Below are 18,202 nucleotides of genomic sequence, written 5' to 3' on the forward strand. Positions count from 1 at the left end.
GGAATTGGCGAGATTGTACATTAAGGAGATAGTAAGGTTTCACGGTGTGCCAACGACAATAGTTTTAGATCGAGATCTCCGATTCACATCAAAATTTTGGGGAGCTTTTCAAAAATATTTCGGTACGAGACTATGTCTCAGCACGGGGTATCATCGACAAACTGATGGACAATTGGAAAGGACTATTCGGACATTGGAGGATATGCTAAGGGTGCGTGTGTTGGATCAACTAGGAAGTTGGGACCATTACATGCCATTGGTAGAGTTTGCATATAACAATAGCTTTCATGCGAGCATTGGTATGGCTCCATATGGGGTTTTATATGGACGAAAGTGTCAGTCTCCACTATATTGGTATGAAGCTGGTGAATTGAGTGTTTTGGGTCTGTATTTGGTAGCAGAGACTTCTGAGAAGATCGAGAAAATTTGAGCTAGAATCTTAACTGCGCAAAGCCGATAGAAGAGTTATGCGGTTCAGAGGAAAAATCCGTTAGAGTTTGAAGAGGGTGAGAACGTATTCTTGAAGGCTTCAACAATTGGGATCAGAAGAGCGATCAAGACGAAGAAGTTGAATCCGAGGAACATAGGACCTTTTGAAGTATTGAGGTGACTCAGGCTGATGGCTTATCAAGTAGCTTTACCGCCACACTTATCTAACCTACATGACGTATTCACAGTGTCGCAACTTCGTAAGTACACATCGGATGCGGCTCATGTGTTAGAGACCAAATCGGTTGAGTTGAAAGAGAACCTAACATTTCAAGTCACGCCAGTGAGGATTGATGACACTAGTGTGAAAAAGATGTGGAAAAAAAGAAGTTTTATTGGTGAAGATAGCTTGGAAGAGAGTTAGAATGGAAGAGCACACTTGGGAATTGAAGTCAGAGATGTGAAAGGATTATCCCGAGATATTCTCAGGTAATTCCTAAATTTTGGGACAAAATTTCTAATTTGGTAGGAAAAATGTAAGAACCGAAAGCTAATAGCCGTTTAAAATAAAATAATTTAATTTCTTGAAATGGGTCCGAAAATTTAGAAGTATTAATTAGAAAATTTAAAGGTAAGATTTGAATCCAGTGAATTTTTTCGAGTTGAAAAATGTAATTTTTGCAAAAAATTGCGTAAAAATGTGTACCAGTAAATTAGCAGACAGTATCGGCTTAAGTTTGTCCGGTACTGCGAGAGAAAATAAAACTATAGAAAAACTTAAGAAAATATTTAAAGTTGAAAATAAGGCACTAATTCTAAAGGTTTTGGCCTAAAGTTGGGCCAAACGAACCAAAAATGCTAAGTGGTTGGATCGGGCCCAAGCCCAACATATAAATACACTAAAATGAAGCTAATTCTGACTCATTCATCACATAAATACAAACAACACAGCTGCTGAAAATCAAAGAGAAGAGAAGAAGGTTACTATTCACTTTCATCTTCTCAAGCTCGTAACTTGAGCTACGGTACTCTGATTTGCGTGCTATTTGTAGCCACGCATAGTCTCATTGAGCCCGTCATTTCTAACCAAAAAAAGTTGGTAAGAACTCAAATTCCATACTCCTTTATTCTGCCTTAACTGTTTTGAAAATTTGGATATAGTTATTGAATAGATTTTATGATTTTGGTTGTTTAAGTGCCATCTAATAGTGAGAACTTATTGGATTTTGTCCCAATCTACAGTGGATGAGGTAAGTCACTTCAAAAACCCTTGTGGTTTGATATTTTGGTAAGCCCTAGTGTTAATTTGGTGTATTATATGATATTAGAGTAATTACATGTTATTTTGGAGTTGACTTGGTGGATTTGGAACATTTGGATTTGAACTTTGGTGACTGAAACTTTGTGGAAGTGTGTTTGGAAGTCAATCTTGGTTTTTGTGCATATTGGAAATCGGCTAGGGTAAATCACTCAACCATTATTACTTGGTATGACCCGGTGCACATGTCGGTTAGTTTGTGATTTTTGAAATCTGCACCAATTTACAAGAAAGAATGTTTTCCAAAATTTTTTTAATCTGAATTTTATGTCACTTATTCAAACTAGAGCAATTGAAAATCACAAGGTGTCACACACTCTTTGAAACACTATTCCTAGTTAAATAAAAAAGTAATGAGAACGAGTTTTGTTACTAATTCCAACATTACTTTTTTCCAAAACAATATTTAGAATCCAAAACGGAGTTAGAATATTTTTCAACAGTTCTAAATCTTTAGGGATGAAGAAGAAAAACTCAATCATGATATAGATCAAAGCATAAACCTCAAATAAAACAAAACACTTAGATTAATAATCCATAAAAAGATGAACAGAGATCCTAACCTTAACAAAGGAAATTAGTTCCTCATGGTGGAATGAAAACAAAATTCTAAAGTGTGGTGTGTTGTGTAAAATGTGATCTTTTCTCTTGTCCGTGAACTAAGTCCTTGGACTTATTTAAAACCTAAACCTTCAATTCAAATTCAAACTAAACCAAAATAAAATCAAATATAATTCAAATCAAACCTTTTCTTAATGACTCTTAACTAACTAGTGATCTTCCTTGTAATTGAAATTCAAAACTTGGTGCCTTGCTTAGTTGAAATCATGGACTTGAAACTTAATCTTGGGCTAGCAAAGCAATCACTTGAAGTTTGAGAGATTAGTGAAGGAATGAGATGTCTCTGGAGGTGTTCCAAGACCATGCATTATATGCATGATGTCTCAAATATAACGCATGGTGTGAGGCTTCCAATTCATGTGTTATATGCATGGTGTCTCAAGTATAATGCATGGTGTGAGGCTTGCTACTGGAAGTGCAATTTGCTCATGCATTGTACGCATGAGGAGGCAAGTAGAATGCATGGGGTTGTCTTTGGCTCCTAGAGGTTCTTCTTGGCTGGTGTGTTATACACATGATTCATGCGTTATACGCATGGCTTTGCTTGGTTCAAGAGGTCATCTGTATGCTCCCTTCATGCCTTGCTCTTTAATGCTATGGTTGCTTGCTTCTCTCCATCCTTGTTGTTGCTAGATTTCTTCCAAAATATCCTATAACAAAAGAATTCAAAGCAACTCCAAGAAACATTGATTAAAGTACTAAAATCTCAATTACGAATAAGAAAATAATAAACAAAACATCTAAAGATGCTTATGCATCAAAAGGGTAAGAACTGGAAAGGTCGGGGTAGTTAGTTAGGTTCATTTAATATTATACTTAGCTAACAACAACAAACCAGAGGATGCATATAAATTTTAACAACCAAAGGTACAAAGAAACAATCAATCAGGAATCACACACACACACAAGAATCACAGAAACATATGACAGAGAAATATGTGCAAACAAGTATAATCTCAAATACTGAAAAAATCATATGATATAACCTATAAGGAAGAAGCAATGAGGTCTCAACATATTATATATATATATATATATATATATATATATATATATATATATATATATATATATATATATAAAGTTTTCAAATACCAAGAAATTCGTATGGCTTAAATATATAAGGGTAAAAGCATGATGCGAAGTAAAAGCTACAAGGTCGGCTTGATGCAAAAGATTACATGGTTTAAACATGTGATGGTAGAGCAAGGTGGCAAAAGGTTACAAATGTATAATGTTCGCACATTGATCTCATACCAACTTCAGAGCTTCAAATTCTCAAACTTCAACCAAATGTATCTTCACTGTCTCCACTGTACTTTATCAAACAGACCCCCTAGGAATCCTCAACCTCAACAATCACTTTACAAACCCACTACCGATCACAAGTCTAACATCTACAAAACTCTTTTACGAGAATCAAAGCTCCACAGTTCGCTGTGACGTCACACACTTACAAGCTTCACCTTTCACGTCCTAAAGATCTAACGTATCTCTTTCTATGTCTAAAAGGTTGCCCGTGACACAAAAACTAATTTCGAGCTACTAAAAATGATACCAATCCAAGGAGGAGAAAAATAGAAATCATGGTCAGAGTTCACAGAAATTCAAGAGAATGGTTAAGAACACAGTCAAGCAGGAAACAAATCAAATAAAAGCTTTTTCAATAAAGAGTCAAAACAAGAACTTTAAGATGATACTAGGGATACAATCAAGTAGAGATATACATAAGATGCAAGACATAAAGCAAAGAACCAAATTGTATCTCAAGAAAAGCAGATATTTCAAGGAATTCAAGCAGACATATACAGTTAAGATCAACGAGAATGCATATAAATAAAGAGTAGGACTGGAAAAGAATTAATTTATTTTTTAAAAAAGAAATCTCAAACAAGGACTTCAAGGTAAACCACGAAAGAACAAGATACATAACCGAGTAACCTCGTGAAGCAACCTCTAACGTTCCCCAAACCCTGTGATATGCATTACCTATTATATCTATATTATCTATAATAACCCATTAGTGTTCTCATATACATAAATTATTAGTGTTAAGCTGGCCAAACTTAATACCATGAAGTATGCAATGATAGAATAGCGGCATTAATCAATAAACCGTCATGTACATAAAGCTCTAACTCTTGTAATCCGAACAAGACCTACTACATGACAGATGCTCAAAGTATGAAATTGAAGTATAGTCAGTCCATTCTTCAAGCTCTACAAGAAAGATTATTCTGATACTATAATGTAACATCCTTACTATCAGAATGTCACGCTTTCGGCTGCGCCACTCTGATAGCATAGATATTACGACGACTTTCATATACTTAATAATAAAATATGAGCCTTTTTAAAACGAAATCGTATTGATGTTTTCTTAAAAAAAACGGAAATTCTTTTTCACTTTACAAACATGCATATACATATATACAAAACTTCTTACACAAGTAACTTACAAATATTATATATACACATATCATTGTAACTCCTGTCCCTCTTACAGAGCATAATGGCAAAGGCGAAAAAAATTGACTAATATATCCAAACAAAACATCATAGCTAAGAACTGAGCAAAAACTTCACACAACTTTTTTTCCCGTTCTAAAAAGAGAAGTCTATAGGGGGTGAGAACATCGTTCTCGTAGGTTCTTAGTAGAGGATTTAAAAATTGTCACAAAAGGATATGTATAAAGAAAAGAAAGCATTTCAACTACAATAATTATCGCTCGTCTTATGAACCTACTCGAACATCAATAATTAATTATCTAGAAATAAATTAAATTCACTTTCAAACTTATGAGAATTTCAATCTCAAATAATAGCTCATGACATTCACTGCATAACAAGTAAACAATCTAACCAGAATTACCAATAAATCATCATGTAAACTCTGCAAAAATTGATAAATAATTAGCGAATAAATTAATTAATATTTAAAAAATTAAGAAATTAAATTTTTATAATCTAGAGAAGTAAAAATTTAAAAAAATACAAATTTCATCACTAAATTTTAAGATTTTGACCCAAAATCGGGCCGAAGGCCCAACAAATAAAGCATGCAAACTTAGCCTCCTTTCCTTCATAATTGAAGTAGGACGCTGAAGAGGGGAAAGGGAATCAGAAGAACCCTAACCCTTGGCTCATATTCAATCCTCCATATCTTCCAATTCGGATCTTCCATCGTCGCATCGTTTGTGGCCACGCGCCGCGTCGAGCTCTTCAAAACCATCCAAAAAAGTGGTAAGTAAACTGAGTTTTCTCACCCATCTTTCTCCTCTTAAATTTCAAAAGTTTTGGATTTTGGTAATTTTGATGGTTTAAATGAACTCTAGCAATGGAAAATTATTGGGTTTTGCCCAATTGTCCATGAGTAACGATAAGAAACTTAAAACTCTGGTAAAGTTTTTTTAATTATATGAGGTTAGTTATTAAATTTGTGAATGCGTATGTAATGATGCAAAATTAGATGGTATATATGTGAATTGGAACCAAATTGATGAAGTTTGAGTATTGGGAGCTGAAAACCCATTTGGTAGAGATTTTGAACTTGTGAATTGAGGATTTTGAGATGTGTTGAGGTTAGGGAGGAATCGGCCAAGATATGCTTTTGGTTTCTCGTAGATAATGTATAATGTTATGTGAAAACTAAGGCTAGTGGTCCGTAAGATAAGTTGAATTATGTGAATTGTTAAGGATTAGCGATGATTATTGGAAATGGTTGAATGGATTGGGTGAATTTGTATGTTGCCATGTTTTGGTATGAAATTAATGTATATGAATATAGTTGTTATTTATTTGGTTGAGAAATTGTTGAATGATTGAAGGAAAATTGGGTATTGGTATGAGGTGAAGTGGTTGGAAGGTATATGTGTATGATTTGGAGACTTTTGGTGCTGTTTTGGTTATAAGACTTTGCTTTAAAATTGAGAATTTGAAAAAAATAGAGATTTTGGGGTTTTTGATAAAAAGTAATTTTTTACCAATTTCGGTGGGCCATAACTCGGTTTTCGAACCCTCAAATTTTGTAAAACTTATTTTGAATGAAAATTGGGTCCGTGAAGTTTACAACGTTTGAAGAACGGACAAAAAATTATTTTTAACGAAAACGTTATGCACGTTTGAAGTTTAGTGTAAAAATCTAATTTCTACAAAATTAGCAGCTTTTCGAAGAAATTGGAACCCTGCGTATGCGAACATGCACGCAACGCAGATCCAGGGCTCTGCCCAGACGTCTCGCGTACGCGGACATGGTCTGCGTACACGAATATGTCAAAATTTCACTCATGCGTACGCGGGGACGTGCATGCGTACGCTGGAACCCCGTTCTATTTCGTGAGTTCACGTATGCAGACCGTGCTCGCATACGTAACTTTGGCATTTTTTCACCTATGCGTACGTGAGTATGGGCATGCGTACGCATGACCCTTAGCGTGCGTTTGGTTGGTGTCTCTAGACACTAAAGATATGGACACGGTGGCACATGTCTACCGTTTGTTTGTTGAGACACAAATTTATGATGGACACGGTGGTACACAAGTATACACAAAATACATGTTTTTAGTGTCTCTCCATTTAGCTGAGACATTGAGACACAGTTTATAAGACACAAAATTTTACATTTTTATCCCTATTTTTTTTTTTAAATTTCAACTATGTCCCTAATTAATCTAACCCTAAATCCCCTTTTTCTTTTTTATTATCTTCTCTATTCTGTGTTTCTAACTCCAAAATCCTTCCAACCTCCACGTTTCTTCCTCCATCCTCCCTCTTCCATGGCTGTGTCCCTCTTCTACACCACCGCCATAGCCATTGCCTCTCCTCTCTTTCTCATCTCCTTCTCTCTTTCTCTCTTCGCATCATCACACCCATCACTCTGCTTCTCCTTCCATTGTTGTGCCCCTCCATGCCGCTGTCACGGACCGCCACCATTGACACCCCTTCTTTCTTCTTCCTCCTCTTCTCTCTTTCTCTCTTCACACAGTCACACCTATCACTACCATGAGTCATCATTTTCGGTCAGATTTATTTCTCTACATTCATCAGGTGTTGCTCAAATCTATTCGTCTCCACTATTACTTGAATCAATTTTATTAAGAAAGGCAAAAAAAACTAAAAACACCCAAAATAGTTGTCCATCGTTCTTGAGATCTGTCTTCTCATTTTTGTTTTTTATTTATTTATTTCAACCTGTTTCATTTTTTTTAAATGAGAAAATTAAATTGCTGATGAATAAATGAAAATTGAAGATAGTATTTTGCAGTGAAGTTAAAAAATTGCAGGTGGCAGTGGTGGTGGTAGAAAGCTATGGTGGCAGCAACTTTAATGTTGGTGGAAGATGATGGTAGAGAACTAATAAGGATAAAATGGACATTTGAATTAAATTGTTGTGTCTTGTACACTGTTGCCAAACACGTTAAAAAATTTATGTCTATCTGTGTCTGTGTCTTTTGGTATAGTTGTGTCTGTGTCTATATATTTTGAAGACAGTAACCAAACAAAGCCTTATTTTTTTGAAAAGTGTGTTTTTGAATTTTTAACCTCTCATGTTGCTTTCCAAACATCTATAACTACTTTCTAAGACCCAATCCCTAGTTTCTAAGCATAGAGAGAAGAGTGGACCTATAGAGGAAGGTTGTGAAAGGAAGAACTTGAATTGAGAATTTTAAATGAATTTGAATATGGTATGAATGATGATGAAACTAATGTTGATTGATTGAGGAAGAACGGAATGTCAAAATGATTATGAATAAATGTTGTATTGATAATATTATTAATTGATATTGAATGATTAATAGTATATGCACTTCTATTATCTGAGATACAAGTTTCTCTGGGTAGACGCAGTGGTTTGCCACTACTTGTTCCAGGTTGAAACTCAATACTTTGTTGACCCTACGTCGCAAGATGTGACCAGGAACTTTAACTCTCTAGATTCTCCCAAAGAGATGATAAATGAATGGTTGTGATGCATAGACTCTTAGGAATGCGTGCTCGGAAGGACTGTCCAGGGTTAGCTACCGGACATGTCGGATTTGGCTATTTAACCGACAGATGAGACTCATAAGCCATAGGGCAGGCATATATCATATGCATTTGTATGTTTTGTTTGAGTGTTCATTACTTTGGTTTACCTAATTGATTAACCATGCTTATTTACTATTTGTCCTACTTGTTTTAATTGCATCCTATCTGTGTTTCTTTGCCTGTCTTGTATGTCTTTACAACTGAGGCTGAGAGTTAGATTAGAACTAAAATCCACAAATAGATTCCCAAATTTCTGATTTAGTATACTTCTTTAAATTTAAATATGAGTGTCAAAGTTCTAGGAATGCCTCTGACTTTCCTGGGACCTTATATATTATCTATGTTGGCGCATTTATCATGCTGAGAACCTCCGGTTCACATTCCATATATATGTTGTTGTTTTTCATATGCAGGTCGAAAGGCACCTCGTTGAGCATCTGGAGACTTCCTATGCAAGCGAAGTTTTATTTTGGGATACTGTATTTGGTACTTATGTTTTGTATATATATAAATAGATTCTCCATTTTATATATTATATTTGTCCCTCCTAGTGGCTATTTTGGAGAAACAGGTGTTTTGCTTTATGTCTTTGGGATATTTTGGGTTGTATATATATGTATTTATACTCCGGCCGGCCTTAGCTTCGCAGGTCGAGTCTGGAGCTTGATATTTTGTATCTCTTGATACTCTACTCTTGTTTATATAGGTTATCTTTCCTTTATTGCCGGTTTATTCTTCCTGTTTTTCTTGTTATCTGCCTTACGTGTATGATGCGCTTTTCTTTTTACGGTTTTTATTTAAGTTCTTCTTCAAGGCTCCTAGTTACAAATTCTTTCAACCATATATATATATATATATATATATATATATATATATATATATATATATATATATATATATATATATATATATGTTGTAATACCTCGCCACCTCTGCTTTACGACTTAAGCATAAGGCTCTGCGTGGTAGGGTATTACATATCAACTCTCGGCCTCCGGCCCAAACTTTATCAACCACAGCCTCTAGCCCAAAACATAATCAAACCACGGTCTCTAGCCCAATATATAATCAAACCACAATCACCGACCCAATATATAATCAATCCACGGCCTCCAGCCCAAACTTTCTCAACCAACAGTCAATCTTAGAACATAATCAATCACAAGCACAAGCAATGCAAGGAAAACACAATTAGAAAGCAATTACGACAGGTATCACAATTAACAGTTAGACAAAATTCATCAAATAGGAAAACCGAAGCATTTAAGCACACCGCAAACAATAGCAAAAAAATGCAATATGATCTTACTGTCCATGAGCTCACGCGTCGGTTATGTTGTCAGACCCAACTCGGGTAAGTGGGATTTACCAACCGTCATTATCCATAGGCTCCACAAGCAAGTGAGATTCACGAACCGTCCTTGCCCTGAACTTTAGTCTACGAGTAAGCAGGATTAACCAACCGTCCTTACCGGGTAACTCAAACATGCGGGATTAATCATTGTCCTTGTCTGAAAAAAAGTCAGTCAATGCGAAAGCGGGATTAACCACCATCCTTGCCGTTGCAGTAAATCTCGAGCAAGCGGGATTAACCACCGTCCTTACCTAGAAAATCATGAACAAGTGAGATTAACCACTGTCCTTGCTCTGGTATAACTCAGCTAAGTGTGCAAGTAGAATTCACCACCGTCCTTATCACGAGTAAACATCAGTTCACAGTAAAGTCTTTAAACTCACTTTCATCACGATTCAAAATCATACTTGATCCTTTTACTTTCAAAAGCAATATACATTTAATTCACATCACACCAAGAATCACCTTTTCCTTTAAAACCAATATGACTTTTCATAACATTTTCCAAAATCTCCAAAACAACTTCACTTAAGAACCAATGTTTCTTTCATAAAACCCAATTCTCACTCAACCAAATTTTTTTCAAACTAACTTCAAAACCGATTTAAGTTTAAAACTCGTTCAAAAGACTCAAAAATCATCCTGTTTGCAAATCCAAAAACATAATTGTTTATTCTTTAATAATCACTTCGAAGTTTGCTAAAACACCCCAAATCATACTCTTTTCTTTAGTTAAATCAAAATCAAATAAAATAATTCTTCAATCAAATTAATCAAAATAAAACTTTCAAATTCTCATAAATTGTAGCAACATTTCTTCTAAAACTTGGACTTTGCCACCCTGCAAAAATTCCAACCAAATCAAACTAGACATCTCTCAATCATTCAAATTATTTCCAATATCAATCAATTTCAATAAACTATTATCACAATAACATCAACTCAACTCAAGAAAATTGACAAAATATAGAATTAACCGAATCAAGAAATTCAAGTAGCCAATCCCATTAATCACAATAATTCAGCCGTAATTATCAAAACACGTTCAAACACTCGATAATTATTCTATTATAATTCAAAAACCAATTTTAAGAAACCAGTCCAACAACGACCAATTCAACAAACTAAATCAACAAATAAGAATAAGAGTAAATGACAAATAGGTCCCTTACCTTTTTTTCCACAGACATTTTTGTCCTCAAGAATTGGAAAATATATTCATGTCCCTGACCCTTCTAAAACACAGACAAATTGACCCCTCCGTTGAAGTGACTCTGTTGGGCTCAACGAAAAACGCTAATGTGGCTCCCGTGGCGCTGACCTGGCTGTTACAGGAGCACACGTGGCATGTAGCTTTTTAAAATAGGACATATTAGTCCTCTCACACCAAAACGTGTAGCTTTTCAAAACAAGACATATTAGTCGTTTTGGTATGATAGGACTAATCTGTCCTGTTTTGAAAAGTTACACGTTTTGGTGTGAGAGGACTAATATGTCCTGTTTTGAAAAGCTACATGCCACGTGTGCTCCCGTAACGGCCAGGTCAACGCCACGGGAGCCACATCAGCGTTTTCCGTTGAGTCCAACGGAGTCACTTTAACGGAGGGGTCAATTTGTCTGCGTTTTGGAAGGGTCAGGGACATGAATGTATTTTCCAATTCTTGGAGACGAAAATGTCTGCGAAAAAAAAGTCAGGGACCTATTTGTCTTTTACTCTAAAAGTAACTAGTCTTCTCAATATTCAATAAATCAACCAAATAACTATTCACATCCATCCAAAACAATTCAGTTCAATCCATAAGACTCACGTAATCATAAAAATATATTTTCCATATTAATATCGAGTTGTAACAATTCTTGAAAGTAAAATGAGTTTAAGAAAATACCCCTACCTCGATCGCGACTTAACTACGTGACAAAACTCTCTTTATCCTGGCCCGCAATAGTGGCAGCCACAACCATAATTGCATTCCACTTTCGCAGCAACAACGACAACTCTAAACGCGATATGAAATAACCGGAACTCGACCCTAATGCATCAATGTTGCAAAGACCATAGTAACTTATATCAGAATAACAACGGTAAAAGTTTCGGGACAAGAAAACTCATTGTACCATAAGGAATTCAAAGGATGAAGCAACGGCAACTCCAGTGACGATACAGCAACATAGGACAAGCTAGCGGAGGTTCCAATAGCTGATTTACAGCGACGTCAGCGCTGTTCCTCCCCACGGCGGACCCAAACAACGACAGTGGCAGCTTCTGACCACAACGACGACGATGACCTGGCGCGGAGGTTGAGCACGATGACAGCGGCAGAAGCGGGATACAGCTCCTCTTCTCCTCATCGTGTTCTCTTCCTTTTGAAACCCATGCCCATGGCCGCGACGGTGACGGTTCCCTCGACTCCGACTAGATGCAAAAGAGCTAGCATTAGCAAAGCGGTTCGGCGGTGATGGAGGCACGGTGGCGACGCAGCAGAGGCTCCCCCTCCCCTGGCTCTCGTGCAGTTCTTCCTTCCTCCCTGATAGCATCAACGGCGTCCCTCTCTTTCAACAATAACGGTGGCGGCTCAGTGACGGATCGGCGGGCATGAATGGCGGTGCAGGTAGCACGCAACAGCGGTGGTGGCAAGATGGATTGGACGGCGGTAGGGCACAGCTCCTTCTTTTCCTTCTCAGCTCTCTCCTCTCCATGGGTGTGTGTGCATTTAGGAAGAAAGGGGAGGGGGTGTGGCAGAATGAAAATGTTAGGATGAAGGTTTTGGGGAGTGTTTAGTAAATTAGGGTTTTTTTTTTTTTGGGACAAATAATAATATAATTAGAGTATAGAGTAGTAATTGAAAATCAATTTTAATCCATTAAAATTATTTTTTAAAAAATATTTATTCATGAATTTATAAATTATTTTCAAATAAACACTCTAATCCAAGAATTAGAGATAATCAAATTAATTTCCTTTTATTTATAAAATAAAGTTCAAAATCTAAATATTTAAATTAAAATATATATAAAATTTTTATTATTTTTAAATTACTAAAACTTTAAATCATAATAAAAAAATACTCATTTAATATAAAAATTTTTGAAAATAAAATCTTAAATAAATATAATAAATCACAAATAAACTTATTATTTAATTTTTAAAAAATTCGAGATCTTACACAAAACTAGCCTGGAGCTTGAAGGTCCTCTATATACTTTCCTCGCCAAAAAAGCCTCCATCTTCAAAGTGTTAAAATCTAAATACACCATAGGATTTGATTATCTAAAGCAAAGAAATTGGAATATATATAATACCAATTCACAGTATATATAATATAATATGATGTGATTGGTCACCCAAAAAATAAATGATGTATATCAATGAGCATGGCCATTGTTCATACAAGGAACAAGTATACAATCAAAGCTTTATATTGTAAATCAATCTATAGAATTCTTTAGTTTCCTCTGCACTATCCCTAAGAAATGATGAAGCCCAAAATAAATAACAATAACACACTCGAATGCATCTTCTCATGTGAAAAATATCACAATCATTTGGTTATGTTATGTATGATATCTCTCTCACCATCAATTTTTTTTCCTCGCATGTTGAATCACACCCTAATGTATGTACAACAAAACTACATAAACAGAACCACCGGTAAAGCAACCAATAAAGAAGCCAAGAGAGAGGGAACCATCAAAGAGGGTGGTGATGAAGACTTTATCTGAATGGGAAAATTGCAGGTGTCGGTTGAAATGTTTGTCAACGAAAGCTTCGCCAAACCTCCAAAATTGCAGGCTTGAAGGTTCTGATTTTGCATCTGAAAATACATGTTAAATGCATATGAAGCATTCCCATTAGCATCCAAATTGTTGCATGAAGATCCATAGCCAAGTGCAGTGCAATCCCCATTGGTGCAGGCATAAGTGATACTTTCCCCGAGTTTGCTGAGATCTTTAGCATTAGGATTAAACATGCACCATTCTTGTTCGAGGTACTGTACATTTTTCGCACCAACGAGCATCTTGTTCTGATTCTGGCCGGAAAGGTCCATCGGGAACTTAGGCTGCCCATCATACCCGAAAATCCCCCAGTGACGCTCGAAGTTCCCTGGCTGAATGCTCTTTCCATTCTCATCAAGGAGCCCGAACAGATAGACTTCGATGTATCCAGGGCGGCGGGGTGTCCCTTTGTTGGCTGCAAGCCTTGGCAGGAGTCCATTGTAGAACCTCAAAGCATTGCGCGTGTTGGCGTTCTTGTCGCCGTCAGTAGGCCATCCAACTTCTCCAACAATTATGGGCAGGTCTCCGTACCCTGCTTTGCTGAGAGCGGCAACAAGGGTATCAAAATTCGCATCGAAGACATTGGTGTACGGAGTCCCGTTATCGTTTATGGGGTTGGTGACACCATCAAAGAAGGCATAATCAAAAGGGAAATCGTCATGCCCATAGAGACTCAAGAAAGGGTAAATGTTCACTGTAAATGGTGCACCATTCTTGCTGAGGAATGCTACTATCTGGGTCATTAGGCCATTGATATCAGCCCGGAATGTTCCAGAAGACGGAACAGGATTGTTTGCCGGAGACTCATAAACATCAGCATTTAAGGGCACTGTAGCCTTAATCTTATCACCAACACCAGCTTCATTAAGTGCATTTTGAATGTTTTGTAGTGCAGGGAATGTGACATTCAAGAATGAATTATTGTATGATTTCAAAAATGGCTCGTTCCCAACAGCTACATACCTGCAAAAGAATAGATTGATTCAATGCATAAGATTGGGCCCCCTCAATTGAGCAATATTATCATTGAACACAAAACAGGAAATACACAATTAAATGAAGTTACCATGACCTTTAATATATTAATGGTATATATTTAATTATTGAGAGAATTTAGGATTTCCAAGCAATAAGGATTAAGACATAGTACTTAATAGACTCACCATGAAACTCAAGCGCAAAAATATTACCACTGTGGTTTATTGATTGATTCTCTACAAGGCCAGGTAAAACTTCTAACTCCTTTTGAAATATATTCAACTCCAATTCTTTTATCAACTGACATGGAAGGTAAAAATCTTTAAACCCAGAGAAGGTAGAACAACAACCATGGCCCAACAAGTTCTAATAGTCCTATTTGTTATAACTCGAATCTTTCTTGTCTTGATGTACTTTGTCTTAATCAGTTTCTTGATATACTTCCCCTCACACACATTAATACATACATAAGCACATACCTTTACATTTATACATAACATACATACACACACACAGACACACACACACACACACACACACACACACACACACACACATATATATATATATATATATAATATTGTCCTATACTATTGGAAACTTCAACTGCAAGCATATGAAAGTGCGTGGTAAGGGCCACTGCTATCGATTTGCTTCCCTTAAATATTGTAAGCTGCAAGCAAAGTGATTCATTTCTTATCATAACAGATGCCCTGTTATTCTTTTTCTTTTTTTTTCCCCTTCCTTTTCAGTGTAGCAAATTAGCAATTAGCAAATATCCTTCTCCTCAGCCACATAAAAAGGCACTGGAGGAGGCAGCAGCACTTCCAAAAAAAAAAGAATCAAATCTGCGGGTATTTCCAAGTAATTACATATGAGGCTCGTGGAGAAAAGAGATAACTTTGGCTTCACTTTTGAAAGATTCCTGACCCACTTTTCGTTGCCCCTAAACTCATCAACCAATTAAAATTCATTCTTAAATAGTTATTACTATTATTATTAATTTATTATGATGCACAACGGGATTAATGCCCCCTTCATAGTTCAAACTTCAAAGGTCACCTCATGTTAATGATAAATTGAACACAAGAAGCGAAGAACCCCCTAAAAATTTTTCCAATTTATTTTTTTACCCCAAAAAAAACAAAATCATAAGCTGGATTAACAAGGAACCTAGGCAGCTATGATGCTAAATCTAAACCATATCTGCATCCAAATAAGTTCTAAAATTCACACTAAAAAACAAATAGTATTAAACAATAGAAACCAGAAAGAGAAAGAAGGACTGAAGGAGAGCAAAAGAACTAACTCACTTGATGTTAACACCGCCATTGAAGTTGTACCTTGTAACACTCTTCTTAACCCACTGTTTGGCTTTATCATTGTCATTCATATCAGCAAGCTGGATGTTAGGTATGGCAACCATGACCTCGATTCCAGTGCCAGCAAGAGCACTCATTGTTGATTCTTCTGCATCGAACAGCTTCACCTTCTGAATCCCATTGTCCTTCAGCATCTGCACCACCGTGTCCGGTGGCAACTTGTGCGTTGCTTGCGTTCCCCAATTCACACCCAGCCCTTCCACAACGGCATGGCAGCACCACAGAAACAATAACAGAGCTACTAAGATCAAAGGCCTCAACTTTCCCATCCAAGAAAATAATAGCATGCAAGGTGCTTGATTAAATGTCACAGAGGGAAAGAGAAGAAACGGCGTATTATATATATAGATATAAATAGTGAGATTGAGGTGGCTTGAAAAAAAAAATAGAAACTGGTTATGTATGTATGTTGCAACTTAAAAAACCAAAAACCCCACTTTAGGAGAGAAACCGTTCAAGAAAGTGAGGGGCTCTAACGAAGAAACAGCGAAATTAGCGAGAATATAGTAATATAGCCCTACTTTCACAACCTCCACAATTCGATGAATTGAATGAGATCGTTATACTTATACGAATAAATAAATAAATAATAACAATAATAATAATAATAAAATCAAATCTATGTATAAGAATATAAAGGATCACAATTCTGAAATCAAATCAGTGGAAAACAAAATAAGATTTGATTTTCTTTTCTTTTTTTTTTTTTTTAGTTTCTTGGCCTCTTATTGGCTTATTGAGAGACCAAAGAGAATGTGTTGTGTCTTAAAACTAGATAGATGAACAAAGAGACGTGTTTTTTTGGGCTGTGAGAAGAGTGGTTATGGAAGGAGAAGAAATAAAAATGTGGGGAAATTGAAATTCTGAGGAGCTTGTGTGAAAGGGAAAGTGTTGGAGATAAAGGCAGAGAGAAAGACAAATGCCTCCCTTTTTTTTTTTTTCTTATTTTGTCTTTAGTTTTTGGGAAATCTGATTCGATTCTAACCGCGGTTTAAACTTTAACGGCTATCTGCAACTATAAAGATTGTGATTTGTGAAAGCTGTACCCGACAAAGAAAATTGAAGCCATTATTAATTTATTATCAAGTACCGCGTAAAAGAATGATACATTCCATACGAGAGATTCAAAAAAATTTTGTAAGTAAAGGCAAAACATACATAATATGATAATAATTTTTATAATTATATTTTATTATTATAAAATATAATTAATTTTTAAATTATTTAATTAATAAATTAAAATATTAAAATAATAATTTAAATAATTATAATATATAAATTAAAATTTTATTTTTTTAAGTTTTATATTTTAAAAAAATTAAATAATTTTTTTATTATCAATATAATTAAATATTTATTTTTTTATATATGTTGTTAAATAATTATTTAAAAATTTATCTTTCATACGATTACGAAATCGATTTTTTATAATATTTATATTTAAAAAAGTTTTTTTAATTGATGTTGTCTCATAAAAAACTAAAGTTAACTTTAAAAAAACACTAATGAATAAACAGTATTATTTTGATTTTTTATTTTATTATTATTATTTATTTAACTATTTTTTATTTAATAGTTAATATAAGATTAATATTTTTATTATTCATTTTTAATTTAATACTAAAATTAGTTTAATAAGATAATTTATTTAATTTAAAATTAATTTAACAGAATAATTTTATATATTTGTAATCAAATCTAATAAAATATTAGACTTTATTATATTGACTATCAAATATTTTTATTATTTTAAAATTAAAATACTAATCTAGTAGTAATTTATAGAAGAGAGAATAATGTTTATTTTAAACGAGTACACAATCAAAATAGTATAAAAAAATTTACATCGCTAATAAAAAATAACTCTAAAAGATGTTAACAACAAATAAGTCGCGAAAAACTAAATATACATTAAATGTATATTCTAAAAAAAATTTTAGATGTCATATTTTGATGTAATTTTTTGCAAGTAATATTAAAAAATAAAATTTTTTCATTCTCAAAAATTTATAATTTTATGTTAAGTAAATTTTTTCAAATTTTTTTATTGTGAATGACTAAATTTTTTTGAAAAATAAAAAATCTAGATATCAAATTTTACTCTAAATATTTTTGTGCATCTTCTAAATATTTATTCAAACGTTGACAAAATAATTTAGATTAAATGGATATGTCATTTGTTAAATACGAAAAATATTTTTGTCACTTTTAATAAATATAATATATATTAGTTATTTTTATCATAATTTTCAAATCATTTAAGGATTATTTTGTCTGTATCTAAATCTTTTGGATATCAAATTAATAGTTACCTCTATT

At 34.6% G+C, this 18,202-nt stretch overlaps 1 protein-coding gene and 1 long non-coding RNA gene across 3 annotated transcripts; both read right to left on the reverse strand.

The window, feature by feature from the left end:
- Window positions 1-2,256: 2,256 nt before the first annotated feature.
- Window positions 2,257-12,526, reverse strand: LOC130935527 (uncharacterized). Of its 2 annotated transcripts, XR_009067908.1 has the most exons (4): window positions 11,865-12,526; window positions 11,642-11,779; window positions 9,705-10,000; window positions 2,257-3,018 (listed from the first exon to the last, which is right to left on the reverse strand). It is a non-coding gene; the product is annotated as an uncharacterized LOC130935527 (long non-coding RNA). The 2 variants fall into 2 exon arrangements; XR_009067909.1 differs by lacking the exon at window positions 2,257-3,018 and having other exon boundaries at window positions 9,327-10,086.
- Window positions 12,527-13,058: 532 nt separating this feature from the next.
- On the reverse strand, window positions 13,059-16,695 carry LOC130935888 (glucan endo-1,3-beta-glucosidase 8-like). Its single transcript, XM_057865799.1, has 2 exons — window positions 15,815-16,695; window positions 13,059-14,486 (listed from the first exon to the last, which is right to left on the reverse strand). The coding sequence occupies exons 1-2, from the start codon at window positions 16,168-16,170 to the stop codon at window positions 13,379-13,381; spliced, it is 1,464 nt and encodes a 487-aa protein (XP_057721782.1). The 5' UTR covers window positions 16,171-16,695; the 3' UTR covers window positions 13,059-13,378.
- Window positions 16,696-18,202: the final 1,507 nt, after the last annotated feature.

Source organism: Arachis stenosperma, chromosome 6 (assembly GCF_014773155.1).
Source record: "Arachis stenosperma cultivar V10309 chromosome 6, arast.V10309.gnm1.PFL2, whole genome shotgun sequence".
Lineage (NCBI taxonomy): Eukaryota > Viridiplantae > Streptophyta > Magnoliopsida > Fabales > Fabaceae > Arachis > Arachis stenosperma.